The 20,389-nt window shown below is 42.4% G+C and overlaps 1 protein-coding gene across 2 annotated transcripts in view; it reads left to right on the top strand.

Moving 5' to 3' along the window:
• Positions 1-20,389, top strand: part of LOC126177128 (ATP synthase subunit C lysine N-methyltransferase) — an 81,122-nt gene that overhangs the window by 33,682 nt on the left and 27,051 nt on the right. Inside the window, exons 2-3 of one of the 2 annotated variants that reach the window (XM_049924396.1) lie at positions 4,925-5,097; positions 7,783-7,971. In XM_049924396.1, coding sequence (XP_049780353.1) covers positions 4,925-5,097; positions 7,783-7,971 — 362 coding nt within the window. The remainder of the gene's footprint in view (positions 1-4,924; positions 5,098-7,782; positions 7,972-20,389) is intronic. The other variant, XM_049924397.1, reaches the window with a different exon arrangement.

The raw sequence follows: 20,389 nt of genomic DNA, 5'->3' as shown, positions 1-20,389 counted from the left end.
CCAGGACACCTCCATCAAGACCAGTGCAACAATTTCAAAGGGGGGAAAAGTGTTGTAACTCGCCAATCATTCAAAGTGCCGCCGCGCAATTACGCGCATCCTTTACATGCAGCGCTGTCTGCCAGCCATGCAGCAGCTGCGCCACCTAAGTGGCCAGCCGAGCAGTGGCTGCTAGACTGGGACTCAGTGCTCATTCGAATGCTAACGTGTAGACATGTCTTACTTGTCAACTTACTCTGTGACTTATATGTGTTGTGTCGTTCCGAAATATATGTATTAAACTTGAAGTTCTAACAGTTTTTTTGATATTCAGCCTCTTATCACTTGTCAAGAAAAGCAGCATATGGTGGACAGGCAAAGTTTTCTTTTTATTTGCCTATTTAATTTAGTACTTTGATTGTATGTATCTTGAAACTGAGGGTGTAAAAATTTTTCAGTCTTTGTTCGATTTTTACATTGTTACAGGAAGTAACAGAAACAAAGAAAACAGTAACTGGTTATTTCAGAAACTGGTTATTTTGTACTGTTTTAACAGTCAGGTTAAACTGGCATTGAAAAAAACTGATGTAACAAAAAACCAGTTGTTTCAGCGATAAACACCATCCCCTACTGTAGACAGGTGTGACCCGTGCTTTCTTCCGAGTACTCGACGGAGTTTCATGTTGAGGGACATGTAATATATTAAGGTTAAAATAGGGGTTAATGCAGGAGCATATTCTCTATAGAATTTGGGGGCTTCCATCGGGCCATGGATCTTCATTAAATTTTAGCAATTCCAGATGTATCTCAACGTCAGTGACATTAATATCTATATTAATCATCTTTACATTGGTGCAAGAATTAAACTTTGGCAGTATTTCTAGGCTTTCTTTTTAATCCTCGAGCAGATGCACCTATGTATAAAGTGTGCCAACCACAAATAACGTTGTCTTGTACCATTCAATTGCTGCTTTAAAATTGCAAGTCTGTACATATTCCTTTATTACTGCTGCAGCTAACAAACTGCTAAGCTTTGCTGTCATACATCCAGATGAGCAGCAATAATATAAAATAAACAGCAAGTTAGATGAGAAAATTGTAGAATCCATGCTAGAAAATAACCTAGATTCCAGGTTAATGGTACAATCCCACAATGAGGCAGCTGTCTGTGAGATAATTAGCAATCAAATAAGCAGTTGGCTGTGATCTGATGAAACTGCACTGTTTAATGCTTCAGGTATGTTGTTACTGTGGCATAAGACTTGTACACAGCATCAGAGTGATATAATGAAAATTTATTGTATTATTGTTTAATTAAACAATGATTTAGCTCGTATGATATCTGTTTATTTAAACTAAGATTAAACTGTGATTTTGGTAACATAAAGACAGCTATTCTTTACATGTGTGCAATGTACACTGTGTACATAATTCAGCATTAAAATTTTAGCCCTAGCATCCAACCATCCTCTCAGTTACTGCATGTGTCACACAACTTACACTACCTGCCTCATTTGTTCTCGTAGTTGCTTGTAGGATGTATGCAGTTTATAACACTCCCTAGACACTTCTTGCTCTTGGCACTATGGCAAAATCCATTGAATACTTCTTCCTGCCTCCTCACCTCATTCCACATTCTCCATGCATTAAAAAGTACCTTCAACCGATGGCTGATAACATCGTATCCTCTTTCCTTGAGAACAGCACTCCTCTTTCCAGGTGCTGAGTCCGCAACACCTCCATCCTGATACAGGCAAGGTGGGAGCTGAGGAGGCTCCGGAGAAAGGCAGCTCCAAAGGTAACACGTTCTTTATTGAAGCATTTGTACTGTGTAGGATACCAGATCAGTGGCTGGCTGGCCACTGAGTTCTGCTTGGGAGCCTGCTTGTACACCCCATAATGCTGACACAGTTCTCTAACATGCACCGGTGGCCTCATTACATAAACTGACAGTGACACTGCCATGCCAGTGGCATGTGTACTCAGTGGTGCTGTGTCTCCTGTGGCCCAAGATGGTACCTAGGCTGCATCATGGTGGGGAAGCCTTCCACAACGAGGCACTCCTCCTGTGATGCCAGATGACGACTGTGTGCACAGTCTACTGGGCAGGGGTCTGACATGCTGCTGAAGTAGACCTGGGATGGCCTGCTGCACCATGGCACTAAATCCGAAATGGACATGTAAAGCTATTGCCCTAGTTTGGCTTCAGCCTTATGACTTGTACTAGAAGGTCCATATGACAACCTCACCTGGCCCAGTCCGTTAGTACTGGTTGAGCTGTGAGACTGATAATAATTTTCCTACAAAATATCGATTGCTTTTAGTCAGAAGTGGCATGCTTATAGTGCATACATGCCACTACCCATCATGTATCCTGAAACACTACTGCCACTGCCAGTGTGGCCATCTGCCCTGCTTCCTACTGCATGAGTTCGTGCAGTACTGCTGATTCTTCTAGTTCAGCAAGCTAAACTACGTTGCGACATTGCCTCAGGCTTGTTTGAATTATTATAGTGACATCTCACACATGTCTGCTGTCAGGGTGGATGCAAATCGCTGCACAGACTCACACTGTTTGATTTGATTTGATGTTTTATTGGTTCAGTTTTACCATACAGCACGAATTGTACAATTGATATTGGACAGGTCAAAGATAAGTTACAATAATACATAGTATTAGCAAAATAGTAGGCAAATTGAAAATAGGTATCTGTTACAATTAATTTTGTTAATGTATTCAGAAATTTTCTGACAGAATAGAAACAGTGCTTTATTAGAAATGCCTTTAGTTTAGCTTTAAATCTTGGATGAGTAGCATTTTTTATTTCCTCTGGTATCTTATTGTGTATTATTACACCAATGTTAATTATGCTCCTCTGATAGGTGGTTGTTCTGTGATATTTGTGATGTATATTTGATTTCCCTCTGATTCTATAGTTGTGTACATTTTTGTTCTGTAGCAGTTTGTCTGTTTTCAGGAGGTAGTCCCTAGTGAACAAGATAGTTTCATAAACGAATAAACTTGGAACATTTAGAACACCAAGCTCAGTAAAATGGGATTTACAGGGCTCCATCTTTTTAAGAGCTCTTTTTTTGCATTCTAAAAACCTTACACTGTGAGTTGAGTATCCCCAGAAAACGATCTCATATCGGACTAGTGAGTGGTACTGTGCGTAGTATGCCTGCAGTACTGTTGTTTTGCTTGTTGTAGCCTTTAAAATTCTTAGGCCATATCACACATATGATAATTTTCTAGACAAGTTATTTATATGTGTGTCCCACTTTAAGTCTTGCTAAACCCATAGACCCAAAAATTTTGTGACACTTACATTTTCTTGGGGATCATTTTTTAAATGTGCTTGGATATACATTTGACTAGTTGGAGGAATTAAATGAAAATTGACACACACATTTTTTTCAGTATTTATAATGAGTTTGTTTTTTTGTGAACTACTCAGAAAGTCTTTTCATAGAACTTTCTGCTGTGGACTGCAAAGTTTCTGGACTGGATCCAGTGAGCAATATGCTGGTGTCATCAACAAACAGGATAGTTTTTGTGGGGCTCATATATTCAACTAAGTCATCCACATAAATCAAGAAGAGTAGTAGACCTAAGATTGAGCCCTGTGGTACACCATATTTTATTGGTAATTCACTAGAAAGGAAGGAGTTTTTTCTTGTTTTATTCATTTTGTTGAATTCATACTGAAGTGACACTTTCTGCCTGCAGTTTTTTAGGTATGAACACAACCAGCTATGTGCTACACCGCTTACTCCTTGTCTTTCTAATTTTTTGAGCAGAATGTTATAGTCCAGGACATCAAAGGCTTTTGATAGATGTAGAAAAATACCTGCAGCTAATTTATGTTGATCAAGGGATTTTAAAATCCAGTCTAAGAATTCGAAAATTGCTGTCTGTGTAGATTTAGACTTATTGTACTGTAAGAGGTGCATATTTATTTATGAAACTTAAAAGCCTGTCATAGAAGAGTTTTCCTAGACTTTTTGAGAAGGAATTTAACTGTGATACAGATCAGTAGTTTGATTTTTTTAGAAGAACCTTTTTTTAGCAGTGGTGAAACTTTTGCTATTTTAAAAATATCTGGAAATACACCAGTTTTTAAAGAGAGATTGAAAATTTTTTCCAAGGGGTTTGCTACGTGATGAGCACATGCTTCTAATATGAAATCAGGTACTTCATCAAGACCACTTGACATTTTATTGCTTAATGATTTAATTTTACTTATAATTTCATTGGGGTTTGTTTCATAAACATACATAGAAGCAGTCGAGATCACTGACTTGCTGGAGAAACTTGGGACTGGTCCTTGACAGTGTACTTGAATGAGTGAAGTGAAGTATTTATTGAATTTTTCCACAACTGAATTTGGGTCTGTGACTTTTGAGCCTTCTAGTGTTAATGATACATTCTTTTTCTTTGGTGCTGAACTACAAGTTTCTTTCTTTATAACTCTCCATGTGGATCTCATTTTGTTAGATGAGCTTCTTATCAAATTGTCATTTCACATAATTTTTGCCTCTTTGACTACTCTACCATAGATTCTTTTGTAGGCTTTTGAATAGTCTGCGAACTCTTAGGTTACTCTACATTACTTACAACAGTACTGCAGAAATCTGTTTCTCTCACTGCCCATACATGGTCAGTGCAGTACATACCCATAAGTATCTGGATGCTAATTTCAGTGTTACTGACTGTTTTTACATAAAGGGGGAGGGGAGACAGAGAGAGAGAGAGAGAGAGAGAGAGAGAGAGAGAGAGAGAGATTGTACCAAATGTTAGTGTGATTTCCTGATTTGTTAGGTGTGCCTTTCATTCTTCCTGAAACTTACATATAGATTCACGATACTGTGCTAGAATTGCTTTTCACCTGCAAAATGTTAACTGCTGTATCTTTTTAACAAGGATTATAATTTTAAATTACAGGTGGTGCTGCCGTTGCCATAAGTTTGGCTTGTGCCCCTTTTGTGTCACCAGCTCTGAGAAGAATTTGCCTTCCATATGTCCCTGCTACAACAGCACAGGTTCAGAATGTACTAACACTTTTAAGAAAAAGGAAGGGCAATGTCATTGATCTGGGCAGTGGAGATGGCAGAATTGTAAGAATCTAATTATTTTTGGGTTACATATAAAAAGAAACTCTGTGTATTTTGCATAACTTTTTTCTGTGCATGCAAATAAGAACAGGTTATGTAGTAAACATATGATGAAGTAGAACCAAATCTAATAAGCATCCTCATGAAAGAAGGGCCAGGTCATAAAATGTCTGTCTTAGAACTTTAAAGAAGTTACTCCATTAGGAGAACCATGTTAAAGCAGAGACTCAAACATCAGGACAGAAGTCAGATGTAACTGAAGATTACAACAGCAGAAGTTCAAGCAGTGGAAAATCCAGGATGGAATATAACAATATAATGAAAAGGATAGTTGCTACTCATCATAAAGTGGAAGTAACAACAAGAAGACTGTCGGAAAGTTAGCTTTCAGCCAACAAGGCCTTTGTGGAAAATAGACAACATACACACAATCATGCAAACGCAGCTCACACACACGTGGCCACAGTCTGTGGTAGCTGGAGCCAGACTTTGGCCAGAGGTCTTGCTGCCAGAGATTGTGGTCATGTGTGCATTAGTTGCATTTGCATGAGTGTGTGTGTGTGTACGCGTGTATTGTCTATTTTTGACAAAGGCCTTGTTGGCCAAAAGCTAACTTTCCAAAAGTCGTTTTGTTATGCCTTTCTGTGCCGCAGCATTTCTGCCTTATGGTGAGCAGCAACAATCCTTTTCTTTATATTGTTAAATTGTAGAATATATTTGAAAAGTGAAAGAAGAGAGCCAAAATTCAGAATAAATCATGGCGACCATGTGAACGTGAAGAGAACAGAGAGAGAGAGAGAGAGAGAGAGAGAGAGAGAGAGAGAGAGAGAGAGAGAGAGAGCTGATATAACAACAGAGTGAGACTCCAAAAAGTACAGAAGAATTAGAGTAAGATATTAAGGTATCACAAAGAACTAAAAAGGAGAATTAGAAGACACTGGTTTTAAATCAAGGTCAGGTGCATGGCATGGGCCAGATATACCTTGAACAGGTAATTCCCTTCTTTGCACTTTGCAGACATTGGCTTTAGGATAGTGTTACAAATGACCCTAATGAAATAATTACCCAGATCCCTGCTTTCCGAAATATATCGAGGAACTACTGTATACAGTTTGTGCTTTGTCATTCACTGTAGTTGACTACTTGGCACTAATCTTGCTAGCAGAAAGCTTTACAGTTGACTTACTACATACATAATCTGTCAACAGAAACAATCAAATTTTAAAAATCTGAAGTAATTGGATAGATAAAAAAAAATCTACTCACTGAATGGTGGCAGGAGAACACAAATATAAAGGTACTGAAATCTGCGAGCTCTTGGAGCCAGTAGCTCCTTCTGCCAGTAGAAGGACTGAAGGGGAAGGAAGAGGTATGAATTAAAGGGCCTTTTGAGGTGTAGGAAATGGGGACAGTTCGGAAAAGCCAGCCAGAACCCTAGGTTACAGGAGACTTACCGGACAGGATGAGAAGGAAAGACTGATTGCTGGTGACTGCAATGCCTGAGATTTGAAAACCTGAGAGCTTGAAGGTGGAAGCGATGGCCTGCTTTTGAACTAGACTGGTGGGTTAGTTATGACCAGTACTAGTGGGAGTAAAGTTGTGAGGACAGGTTGTGAGCCATGCATGGGTAGCTCAGTGTGAAAATTGCATTCTTACTGAGATTTTTGGTGGTATAGTTTGTGTCTTCTTTGGATTAGGGAGTGAGGTTGAGCAGTTTTGTAGTTAGGGAATATACATGACAGTAGGTTCTTTTCGGGTGTGTAACACAGAAGGATTTGGGGAAAAAGGGGAGGGCCAAACTCATAACCAAATTAATTGTCTTTTGACAAGGCATGGATGCAATTACAGGTATGTATATATTTTGACAGTTAATATTTGTCAGACAGTGCTAGAGGGAAGACAAAACAACATATATGGAATGTGGGTAAACAAGTCAACAAGGATGAAATCATGCCTGTAGGGTGAAAATAGTACTGGCAAATTAAAAAATGAAAGACATCATTTAGTGCAAAGAGAGATGAGGATGGTGTGCTTTAAAGAGCAGGATAGGGGACAAGCAAAACTTAACACAAAAATGATTTTAAAAAAGTGAAAAGATTTCACGAATGGATGAAGAGAAAACAGTCGAAGACAATTAGAAAGAGTGGGTCATTAGTATAAGAAAGTATAACCGCCACAAACTAAACAGTGTGATGAAGGGCACCAATAATGCCTGGAAAATAAACAGAAAAATAATTAAATAAAAGGGGCAGAAATAAATATGGTACCAGGTAAGACAAAGGAAAAACAGTTATATAAAATGGTTTGAAAGTGTGTGATAAAATGCAGGTTTGAAGATGAAAATTGTTCTTCCAATTGCAAAAATAGCTGAATGGAGAGAGAAATATGTAGTGACAAGTTATAAGAGCAACTTTTTCTTGCAAGCAGCCAAGTTTATGTTCATATATATTTTAGTACCTGCTGCCCCCCCCCCCCCTCTCTCTCTCCCTCTCTTTCCTGGCAAAGAAAAAATTTTAAAAGTTATGAAAAAAACTTTTTGTTTTTTGTGTGTGTTAGCACTACTCCAGTCACTACTTTTTCAGCAGATCAGAAACAGACATTCATCTTCCACCACCTGTACGTTTTTTAGTTTCTATATTATTCTGTTAAAAATTAATTAATGTGTGATTTTGTTCTGAACTTTTACAGGTATTTGCTGCTGCAGCAGCTGGGTTTGAAGCACATGGTGTGGAACTGAATCCATGGTTGGTAACATATTCAAGATTGAAGGCTGCTTCTTTAGGTCTTAATAAAAGAACAAAATTCTATCGGAGAGATCTTTGGAAGTTCAGCATTCATGGATACAAGAATATTGTAGTATTTGGAGTAGAAGAGATGGTAGGTCCGTCTTGTAGTTTCCTTAAACTACAGTGTTCAAGTAGAGTTTGGAAATCTTCTTTTGTTTGTTTTAATGCTTTGGAGATGAGCAACATAATTCCCATGTCGCACAGATTATACTGCAAAGAGAAGAGCAGCGTAGGACCTATATGAGCCTTGTCTCACTGTTGTAAATGGATTCCATCATTTGTCTTACATCTGTTATTTGTATAAATATTCTCTACAATGCTTGTACGGCCGCAAAAAACACAGATGGCAGCACTTGTTACTTGTGTTGGTGGGAAATGAATACAGACAACATTGTGTTTTACTTGCTTTGCAGTATTTGTGTTCCCCTTGTTGCCACACACCACACCTCATCATGTGACATGCAGTGCAAAGGGTATTGATTGTTGTCTACTACATGCTTTGTACTTATTTTCAAGGTGGCCTTATAGTACAGCTCTTAAACGTAGAAAAGGGCTACCTGATGATCTAATTGCCCATAAGCTGAAAGAACATGAACTTTCATTTCACACAGGAGACCGTTTGCTCAGAGGAAACATTTTACAGAGGAGACCATTTGCTCAGAAGAAACAACGCAAGTGATGTTTGACTTCTTTTGGAGGAGGATGTTGACAAGAACAACCTATATCTCTAATCTTAGAAAACAAATTTTTGAGGCAATCCTGTTTCAGCTGTCCTTTTAAAATATACATGATTCCATGTGACACATGGCCAGAATGAAGGCCAAATAAAGAATTAATTGATTTTAACAGTCCTTTTAGGAACAGCAGTAGTTGATTTCTGTTGCCAACCTGCATTTTTTCACAGCAAGAATACATTTTGTCAAGGATAATTTTCTAGAGCTGCTTGTTAGTTCTGTAAGAGCTTGCTAATGCCTTTTTGTTGATCATTCTATGAGAATTCAGAATGTCAAAAGAGTCATTAATGAGCTGAAAGAATCTGCCATTTCCTCTTCTTCAGGCAATAGATAACGAATTGCTTGAGCACTTTTATTTGAAAACAGTTGCAAGGCTAAATATACGTGTTGCCACTCTCTACCTGAGATGCTCAGATGAAACTGTGACAGTTTGGGACACATTTTAATTTCTGTGTTATCTGCTGGGTTAGAATAGGCCCAGGGTATCCCTGCCTGTCATAAGAGGTGACTAAAAGGAGTCTCACTTTTCGGCCCTATACATTCAGGTCCCATTTTATGATTTGACCTGCCACTTTCCAAATTCTACAGAAGTGCAGGCCATATGGGGAAGGACGCCTTACGTGGTGCATGAGTTATCCATAGTGCCCTTAGATTCGATCTCCTGAACCTCTTGTCATGGCTTTGCATCTCCACTTGCAATTCAACTATTTGGGCGAGGACACGTTTTCGGGGTATGTTATTTTCTTCCATTGTCTGCTGTCTTCTTTCACCCCCATGACAGCATTGGTTTTCTCTGCACCCAATATCCAGCATGGTAGCCATTCCATTGTGGTGGGGCCGTCATGTACCCATTTGGTCGTAGCCCCTGACAACACAGGGGTCACACTGCTGATGCCTGAGCTGTAAACTCTCCACATATGCCAAGGAGTAGATGTCTGTCTTCCTGGGGCATCAGGACTCCCAGCAACGGCCATCATGCCAGGTGGCCTTTGCTGTGGCTGGGTGGTGCCCATGGGGAGACCCCTGATCGGAGAGGGTGGCGTCAGGGCGGATTACCTGCAATGAAGTGGACTAGGTCATCTCTTGCTGGTGACTGTACGGTGCCAGCAGTCTCTAAAAGGGCAAGATCAAGTACAGTGCTGACAGATAGGACTCTAAATTGTTTCCCTCCCTTGCTACACCACGGAAAGAAGAGAGCCATATTCGCCTCAGTATTTAGTCTGTAGCAGAATGGACAAGGACTCCTTTCTACTTATGAGGCCTCTTGAGGATAAGTTTGGGGAAGTGACAGTGCTGTCCAAGATGAGAAGTGGTGCAGTCCTGATTCAGACAGGATCCCCAGCCCAATCCTGGATGTTACTCGCTTGTGACCAGCTGGGTGATATGCATGTTTCCATCACTCCCCATAAAAGCCCCAACATGGCCCAGTTGGTTAATTTCCATCGTGACCTCCTCTTGCAGTCTGATGACGAGCTCCGCGTCAGTCTAGAATGGCAGGGTGTTTATTTCATCCGGTGCATTTACAGGGGACCCAAAGACAACAGGGTTGCTATCAGTGCCTTCATCTTGGCCTTTGAGGTTGATTCATTGCTTGAAAAAATCGGGAACATGTCTTCCCACTGCACTTCCAGTGCTACATGTTGGGACTGTGGACATCCACTGCATCCAGACACTCCCTGTGCACCTCCTCCCACTTGTATCAACTGCGGAGAGCAGCACTCCCCCTACTCACCGGACTGCACAGTACTCCAAAAGGAGTGGAAAATCATGGAGTACAAGACCCTGGACCAGTTGATGTACCAAGAGGCTAAATGTAAATTTGAACGATTACACCCCGTTTAGTTGACGTCCTCATATGCTGCAGTTACATTACCATCGCCATCACCACACTTTGTGCCACAAATAGTGGGCCCTCTTGGCCTCCAGAATACATCTGCCCACTTGGTGGTAGGGGGAAAATCTCCTTCTGTAGCTCCCAAAGTACCTACTTTGGGAGCAAGCCCCCCCCCCCTCCCCAAACGCAGGGGACATTGGTCCCCTCTCCCCAGCCGGAGAAGCAGCAGCCTCCTCCGGCTCCTCTCATGTGGAAGGAGTCCTTTGGGACCCTCTCTCTCAAGGTCTCCACTAATGCCACAGTGGACACTCACCAGTGGCTGGACGAAGAGCTTCACAGTCTTCCTCCGTGCCTGAAGCTACTTCAGAGAAGTCCTCCCAGCAAGCCCCTAAAGAGAAGTGAGAGGGCAAGTAAACAAAGAAGTCTGCTAAGAAAAAGGACCCTCCAGTGGCCCCAACACCACCAATCCCTACCAATTCTCCACCTGTGGATGAGGAGGAGATCTCAGCATTCGCTGAGGACCAGGATCTAACTGATGCTTCATCCACAATAGGAATGGATACAAATACTCAGTCAGTGGCAGTAGGTGACCCTGAGGCATAACCTGTCTCCTTGCATGCTTCATTCCTTCCCAGCCTCATAATAACGTAATCCTCCAGTGGAAATGCTGTGTTTTTTTCCACCACCTGGCTGAAAGCCAACTGTTAAGCTTTACACCTGCTTTCTGCATTTCCTTCCAGGAAACCTGGTTCCTGGCAATGCGACCCCTGCCCTTCATGGCTATAGTTGATATTACAAGAACTGTAGTGACTATAATAGAGTGCCAGGTGGAGTTTGTGTCTATGTCCAGAACTCAGTATGCAGTGAGCCTGTGCCACTTCAAACCCCTCTTGAAGCTGTGGTTGTCAGGATAAGGATGACACAGGAAATAACTGTCTGCAACGTTTATCTTCCTACAGATGGTGTAGTACCCCTGAACGCATTGTCTGCACTGTTTCATCAACTCCCTAAACCTTTCCTACCTTTGGGAGATTTTAATGCCCATAACCCCTTGTGGGGTAGCACTGTGCTTACTGGCCGAGGTAGAGATGTCGAAACTTTCCTGTCTCTACTCGATCTCTGCCTCTTAAATACTGAGGCCTCACACTTTTCATTGTGGCTCATGGCACTTACTCAGCCATTTATTTATCCCTCTGCAGCCCAGGACTTCTCCCATCTGTCCACTGGAGAGCCCACAATGACTTGTGTGATATTGACCACTTTCCAATCTTCCTGTCACTCCCCCAACACCATTCCCCTGGATGTCTACCAAGATGGGCTGTAAACAAGGCAGACTGGGAAGCTTTCACCTCTGCTGTCACCGTTGAATCTCCCCCGTGTGGTACCAGCGATGTGGTAGTTGAGCAGGTCACTAGAACACTCGTTTCTGCAGCAGAAAACACGATCCATTGTTATTTTGGGTGCCCCCGGTGAAAGTCAGTACCTTGGTGGTCTCCAGAAATTGATGAGGCCATTAAAGAATTAAAGAGCATTGGCAAGCTCTACAGCGACATAAGCGGCACCCTTCTCTAGAGCACCTAATAGCTTTTAAATGGCTCCGTGCCCGCGTTCACCAGCTTATAAAAAAATGGAAACAGGCGTGTTGGGAGAGGTACATCTCGACCGTTGGGTGCCATGTGTCAACTCCCCATGTCTGATGTCACCTTCCTAAGTCAGACGTGTTTATGGGTACCAGACCCCGACAGGTGTTACTGGCATTAACATCAATGGCGTGTTATCTATTGATGCAAACACAATTGCCAAGCACTTTGCTGAGCAATGTGCTTGAGCCTTCGCATCAAACAATTATCCCCCCACATTTTGCTCCCTCAAATCGCCCCCACACAATTCCTGGGCCAGATTGGATCCACAGTCAGATGATCAAAAATCTCTCGTCTGACTAGAAGCGACATCTCCTCATCATCTTCAACCGGATCTGGTTCAATGGATCTTTCCATCGCAATGGCGGGAGAGCACCATCATTCCAGTGCTCAAACCTGGTAAAAACCCGCTTGATGTGGATAGCTATCAGCCCATCAGCCTCATCAATGTTCTTTGTAGGCTGTTAAATGTATGGTAAGTCGGCGGTTGTGTTGGGTCCTGGATTCACGTGGCCTACTGGCTCCATGCCAGGGCGGTTTTCGCCAGGATCGCTCTACCATTGATAATCTAGTTTCCCTCAAGTCTGCCATCCGAACAGCCTTTGCCAGACACCAACACCTACTTGCCATCTTTTTGATTTACAAAAAGATTACAACACGACCTGGTGACATTGTATCCTTGTCACATTGTATGAGGGAGGTCTCCCGGGCCCGCTCCCGATTTTACCCAAAACTTCCTGTCGCTCCGTACTTTCCATGTCCGAGTCAGTGCCTCCCATAGTTCCCCCCATATCCAAGAGAATGGGGTCCCACAGGGCTCTGTATTGAGTGTATCTCTATATTTAGTGGCCATTAACGGTCTAGCAGCAGCTGTTGGGATGTCAGTCTCACCTTCTCTGTATGCAGACAACTTCTGCATTTCGTACTGCTCCTCCAGTACTGGTGTTGCCAAGCGACACCTACAGGGAGCCATCTGCAAGGCTTCCAGTTTTCAGCCGCAAAGTCATGTGTCTTGCTCTTCTGTCAGTGTCGTACCGTTCACCCGGAACCAGAACTTTACCTTAATGACGATCCACTGAGTGTAGCGGAGACATATCAATTCTTAGGACTGTTTTTTGACACCTGATTGACATGGCTTCCACATCTTCGTCAGCTGAAGCGGAAGTGCTGACAGCACGTCAGTGCCCTCTGCTGCCTGAGCAACACCAACTGGGGTGCAGATCGCTCTATGCTGCTGCAGCTCTATAGAGCCCTTGTTCAATCCTGCCTTGATTATGGGAGTCTGGTTTATGGTTCAGCGGTGCCCTCAGCATTGTGTTTACTTGACCCAGTTCGCCACTGTGGGGTTCGACTGGCAACAGGAGCTTTTAGGACAAGACCAGTGACCAGCACCCTGGTTGAGGCTGGAGTCCTTCCATTGAAGGTTAGGTGTGCAGAACTGCTCACCAGTTACATTGCACACATTCATAGTTCTCCTGAGCATCCAAATTACCATCTCCTTTTCCCATCCACGGCGGTTCATCTCCTACATTGGAGACCCAGGTCAGGGCTTAAGATTGCAGTTTGTGTCTGCTCTCTTCTGTCTGAAGTGGAGTCCTTGCCTTTACCAACTATACTCGAGGTCCATTCACGTACATCTCAATGGTGTACACCTAGGCCGAAACTTCATCTGGACCTTTCACATGGTCCTAAGGAGTCAGTTAACCCCGCAGCTCTCTGCTGTCACTTCCTCTCGATTCTTGACATGTACCAGGACCATGAAGTGGTTTACACTTCATGGCTGATGGTCACGTTGGCTTTGCGTATGTTCATGGAGGTCATATTGAACAGCACTCCTTGCCAGATGACTGCAGTGTTTTCACTGCAGAGCTGGTGGTCATTTCTTATGCTCCTGAGCGCATCCACTAATGCCCTGGTGAGACATTTCTTCACTGTATTGACTCCTTGAGCAGCCTATAAGTTATCGACCTTTAGTAGCAACCATCCAGGAGTCCATCTATGCCCTGGAACAGTCCAGTCATTCTGTGGTGTTTGTGTGGACCCCACGCCACGTCTGAATCCGAGGAAATGAACTTGCCGGCAGGCTGGTCAAACGGGCTACACTGAAACCGCTTCTGGAAATCAGCATCAGTGTAACTGACCTGTGATCATTGTTACTCCGCAAGGTTTTTCAGCTTTGGGATACAGAATGACACAATCTCAGTACTAATACAACAAACTGCGTGCCCTTAAGGAGACTACGAATGTGTGGAAGACCTCCATGCAGGCCTCTTGCAGGGACTCTGTGGTTCTCTGCCGGCTCCGCATTGGCCATACACAGCTAACACTAGCCTCCTCCGTCACGAGGACTCACCTCAGTGTCATTGTGGCTCACATATGACTGTCGTTCACATCTTGCTGGGCTGCCCACATTTAGCTGCTTTGCGGCGGACTTTTAACCTTCCCTGCACCCTACCTTCGGTGTTGGGCAACAATGCTTCAACAGCAGATTTAGTTTTACGTTTTAGTTGTAAGGGGGGCCTTTTATCATACCATCTAAGGGTGGGCATTTAGTCTTCTCTCTGAGGTCGCCACCCTGCCTCCATTTTAACTCTGTCACACCTTCTTTGCATTTGTTTGTTATGGTGGTCATCTTTTCCCTACATGTGTTCATCTCTTCTTGTCTTTTTGGGGTGGACATTTTAATGTGTTGCAGAGTGGCTGGCTCATCCTCTTTTATTATTGTGATCTCCCAGCCCAGACCATTTGCTCTATGGTTTTAATACCCTCTTTTATTTTTCGTTGTGGTGTATGTTTTCCCCATTTTTAATTCATTCCATTTGTTTTTGTTTTAGGTGTGGTGTTGGGTGTTTTTGCACCTTGAGCATTGCTTGCATCAGTAAAAAGGGACTGATGACCCTGTAGTTTGGTCCCTTTATACCACAAACCAACCAACCATCTAATGATAAGGGTTCCTCAATTCGAGCTTTTGTAATCACTTTCCCATTGGAAAGCTTTATGCCTTCATCAAGAAGTTGTGAAATAATTTGTAGAGCTGAGGGACATCTGAAAATACCCCCACCCACACTTGTTTCACTGGGTCCTGTGAATGCAGAAAACATGAACTGACGTGATCAATATGCGGTTCATTCAAGGCACAGTGATTTTTCAGCCCAAGATCAGAAACAGCTGCGACAACACTATAACCTACATTATGAAGCAAGGAAACTATTGAGAGTAGTGACATCGTTGTCATCTGAATGTGAAAGTCATAAAATATGCTACCATGCTTGCTTGCTGGTCAGAAATTTCAGTCATTGCTGTGAACTGTGATAAATGGTCTATTATGGTCAATATGTAACAGTTACCTGTTGGTGTTCAATTAAGTGGACCTAAATTATCCATTTTGAATGGCTTAGATGCTACTGGCAGTTTCTGTAACGGAATTTGTCAGAGACTAACATATTGATCGACATCTTGTTTCCTAGGCCTCAACCAAAATGTTTCTGGTACCCATCAGTCAGTTGCTCTGTAACTGCCATGATCCACCAACATAGTGTCATGCACTTGTTTCAGAACTTCATACCAAATCGCTACAGGTACTGTCATGCTTGATCCACACTATCTCTGCACAATATGCCGTTGTGTGTCACAAACCATGGCTGTGAATTAAATGTGTGACAACCAGTGTCCGCTACCTGTGCTCTCTGCCATTCAGTAACACTCTTGCCCAGTGCTCATAGAACTCCAGTTTTCCTGCTTAAAGTATCAGCATTACTATGCTTCTAACTTGGTTTGTTCACTACGTCATAATTGGACTCACTCAACTTTAGTGCCCACATGTCAGCCTAGTGGAAGGGCTACTTCAGTGTGACATGAACTGTCTCCCCTTTAAACTTTTGGCCACACAAATAACAATGCAAACAAGAAATACCATAGATAACCATTAACATTTCCTTCTCCATAATGGAATAATTCCAGTCTGCTTAATCCAGTTCTCTGGATGCGGATGCCACTGGGCGTTCCTTATTATATATACTCTGGCTGAGCCCGCATCCGATAAACACATTGCTCACGTCACAGGACAAAATGAATTATTTTTCAAAGTTGAGAAATACAGTACTGACATTGGGTCAGACATCAGCTCATGTTTCGAGGTGTTAAACACTGTCTGATAGTCAGTAGTTGTTTGATAGTTTAGGCAGCCCTTTACCCAGACACTGTTTATCTTGCTTCCTTCTTTGTCCATCATGTGCATTATGTCCTACTTCTCCACACTAATAACATTCTGGCTGATGTCACTGCATTTTTATGTGACCTGTATGCTCACATCTATAATGCTTTATCTCAGAGGAGAAGATACTACGGTCATTCTGTCACTGAGTAACAATGTCTATTTTCTCCAGTTGTAGGCAATCCTAGTGGCAGCAGAAAAATCACTTGGATTTTCCATTCTGACTGTTCTCAGTGTGTCAGCAGAAATACTCCTCACAAACATATCTAAAACCAATTTCCTCCTCATACATCTGACTCTGTCAGTCTCTGCATTCTGTATTAGCTCATAAGTCTGCGCGTTAACTTTCCTAATCTTGTCAGAGAATGATCCTACTAACCCTTTATGCTTTTGAGATGATCCACTGAGGTTTTCCATAAAAAATCGTACACTGTTCCATTTGCTATAAGGCTGATCAAACATTTGCACTTTACTAACAAGGGAAACTCCCCATTGTACCCTCCTCAGATTTAGTGGTAAGAGGGCCCAGTGGACACCCCATCAAAAAAATTGAGCACAGGTCAAGCATGAAAACAGGAAGAAGGTGTACTGAACTGTAAAAAAAAAAAAAAAAAACAAAAAAAAAAAAGCAAATAGGGACAATGAATGGTTCATGGTCACGGTATTGGATTGCAAAGAAGGCAAGCCATGTACAGGGAACATATACAGGGTGTTACAAAAAGGTACAGCCAAACTTTCAGGAAACATTCCTCACACACAAATAAAGAAAAGATGTTATGTGGACATGTGTCCGGAAATGCTTAATTTCTATCTTAGAGCTCATTTTAGTTTCTTCAGTATGTACTGCACTTCCTCTATTCACCGCCAGTTGGCCCAATTGAAGGAAGGTAATGTTGACTTCGGTGCTTGTGTTGACATGCGACTCATTGCTCTACAGTACTAGCATCAAGCACATCAGTACGTAGCATCAACAGGTTAGTGTTCATCACGAACGTGGTTTTGCAGTCAGTGCAATGTTTACAAATGCGGAGTTGGCAGATGCCCATTTGATGTATGGATTAGCATGGGGCAATAGCCGTGGCGCAGTACGTTTGTATCGAGACAGATTTCCAGAACGAAAGTGTCCCGACAGGAAGACGTTCGAAGCAATTGATCGGCGTCTTAGGGAGCACGGAACATTCCAGCATATGACTCACGACTGGGGAAGACCTAGAACGATGAGGACACCTGCAATGGACGTGGCAATTCTTTGTGCAGTTGACGATAACCCTAATGTCAGCATCAGAGAAGTTGCTGTTGTACAAGGTAATGTTGACCACGTCACTGTATGGAGAGTGCTACGGGAGAACCAGTTGTTTCCGTACCATGTACAGCGTATGCAGGCTGTATCAGCAGCTGATTGGCCTCCACGGGTACACTTCTGCAAATGGTTCATCCAACAATGTGTCAATCCTCATTTCAGTGCAAATGTTCTCTTTACGGATGAGGCTTCATTCCAACGTGATCAAATTGTAAATTTTCACAATAAACATGTGTGGGCTGACGAGAATCCGCATGCAATTGTGTAATCACATCATCAACACAGATTTTCTGTGAAAGTTTGGGCAGGCATTGTTGGTGATGTCTTGATTGGGCCCCATGTTCTTCCACCTACGCTCAATGGAGCACGTTATCATGATTTCATACGGGATACTCTACCTGTGCTGCTAGAACATGTGCCTTTACAAGTACGACACAACATGTGGTTCATGCACGATGGAGCTCCTGCACATTTTAGTCGAAGTGTTCGTACGCTTCTCAACAACAGATTCGGTGACTGATGGATTGGTAGAGGCAGACCAATTCCCTGACCTCCACGCTCTCCTGACCTCAACCCTCTTGACTTTCATTTATGGGGGCATTTGAAAGCTCTTGTCTACGCAACCCCGGTACCAAATGTAGAGACTCTTCGTGCTCGTATTGTGGACGGCTGTGGTACAATACGCCATTCTCCAGGGCTGCATCAGCGCATCAGGGATTCGATGCGATCGAGGGTGGATGCATGTATCCTCGCAAACGGAGGACATTTTGAACATTTCCTGTAACAAAGTGTTTGAAGTCACGCTGGTACCTTCTGTTGCTGTGTGTTTCCATTCCATGATTAATGTGATTTGAAGAGAAGTAATAAAATGAGCTCTAACATGGAAAGTAAGCGTTTCCGGACACATGTCCACATAACATATTTTCTTTTTTTGTGTGTGAGGAATGTTTCCTGAAAGTTTGGCCATACCTTTTTGTAACACCCTGTATGTATTTTTTTGTCACTGTTCACTGTATTCAAATTTGTGTCTGTGTCATGCTGTAACATCCATTTGCAGCAGCAAGGTATAATGAAGGAACCTATAATGAAAGTTGATTCTGTACAACTACGCTATTAGCAGCTGGAAGGAAGTGCTTTTGAATGGGAATCGCAAACCTTTGATGACAAAGCAGCAAGTCAATTGAATCCTCCGCTGGAAAATAGGTCTGGTGAGTCATACATGGCATTAGTGACAGTATGTGTGTCATATGGTAGGAATCTATTATCGATGCACCTAATTTATACGCCTGGTGAATGAGTGAGATATGTCCCCGTGTCCGATTTAGGTGTTTGTATGAATGTGAATGTGATCATTCCCAAGGAAATGATCGAAACATAATAGTTTGTCTCATAAGCTGCAACAAATGAACGTAACAGTTGTTTCACAATCACACAGTTTGTCTGTGCTATGTCAAAGCATGTGTTTTTAATGTATTTGGAGTTGTGTCTTGTTTTGAGAGTTTTTTCTCTTGAATTGCTTTGCTGTAACATAGTTCACACCCATTTTTTGTTGTTTTCATTTCTGTGAGATATCCTACCCATGAACCATGGCCTTGCTGTTGGTGGGGACACATGCATGCCTCAGTGATACAGATAGTCGTACCTTAGGTGCAACCACAATGGAGGGATATCTGTTGAGAGGCCAGATAAATGTGTGGTTGATGAAGAGGGGCAGCAGCCTTTTCAGTAGTTGCAGGGGCAATGGTCTGGATGTTTGACTGATCTGGCCTTGTAACATTTACCAAAATGGCCTTGCTGTGCTGGTACTGTGAACAGCTGAAAGCAAGGGGAAACTACATCTGTAATTTTTCCCGAGGGCATGCAGCTGTATGGTTAAATGATGATGGTGTCCTCTTGTGTAAAATATTCTGGAGGTAAAATAGTCCCCCATTTAGATCTCCGGGTGGGGACTACTAGGGAGGACGTCATTATCAGGAGAAACAAAACTGGTATTCTACTGATCAGAGTGTGGAATGTCAGATCGCTGAATCAGGCAGGTAGCTAGAAAATTTATAAAGGGAAATGGATAAATTAAACTTAGATATAGTGGGAATTATTGAAGTTCGGTGGCAGGAGGAACAAGACTTCTGGTCAGGTGAATACAGGGTTGTTGTTGTTGTTGTTGTTGTGGTCTTCAGTCCAGAGACTGATTTGATGCAGCACTCCATGCTACTCTATCCTGTGCAAGCTTCTTCATCTCCAAGTAACTACTACAACCTACACCCTTCGAATCTGCTTAGTGTATTCATCTCTTGGTCTCCCTCTATGATTTTTACCCTCCACGCTGCCCTCCAATTCTAAATTGGTGATCCCTTGATGCCCAGAACATATCCTACCAACCGATCCCTTCTTCTAGTCAACTTGTGCCAAAAATACCTCTTCTCCCCATTTCTGTTCAGTACCTCCTCCTTAGTTACATGATCTACCCATCTAATCTTCAGCATTCTTCTGTAGCACCACGTTTCGAAAGCTTCTATTCTCTTCTTGTATAAACTACAGGGTGGCACACAAAATGTGTTACCATTTTGTTTCTGAATATAAACTTTATTGTCAATACAATCTGAAAGGAACATATACTACAATGAAGAGCTGTCCTTGGAGATTTGTTCTAACTCAGCACATGCTCAATATATCCACCATTTTGTTTCCTAACTTCCTTCAAACGAACACTGAAGTTAGTGATTACCCTACAGCACATGTCTTCTGTAATTTCACTGCAAGCTTGAAGAATAAATATACTAAGATGGTA

This window comes from Schistocerca cancellata, chromosome 3, assembly GCF_023864275.1.
Source record: "Schistocerca cancellata isolate TAMUIC-IGC-003103 chromosome 3, iqSchCanc2.1, whole genome shotgun sequence".
NCBI classification, from domain to species: domain Eukaryota; kingdom Metazoa; phylum Arthropoda; class Insecta; order Orthoptera; family Acrididae; genus Schistocerca; species Schistocerca cancellata.
This window is presented reverse-complemented; position numbering and strand designations above follow the sequence as displayed.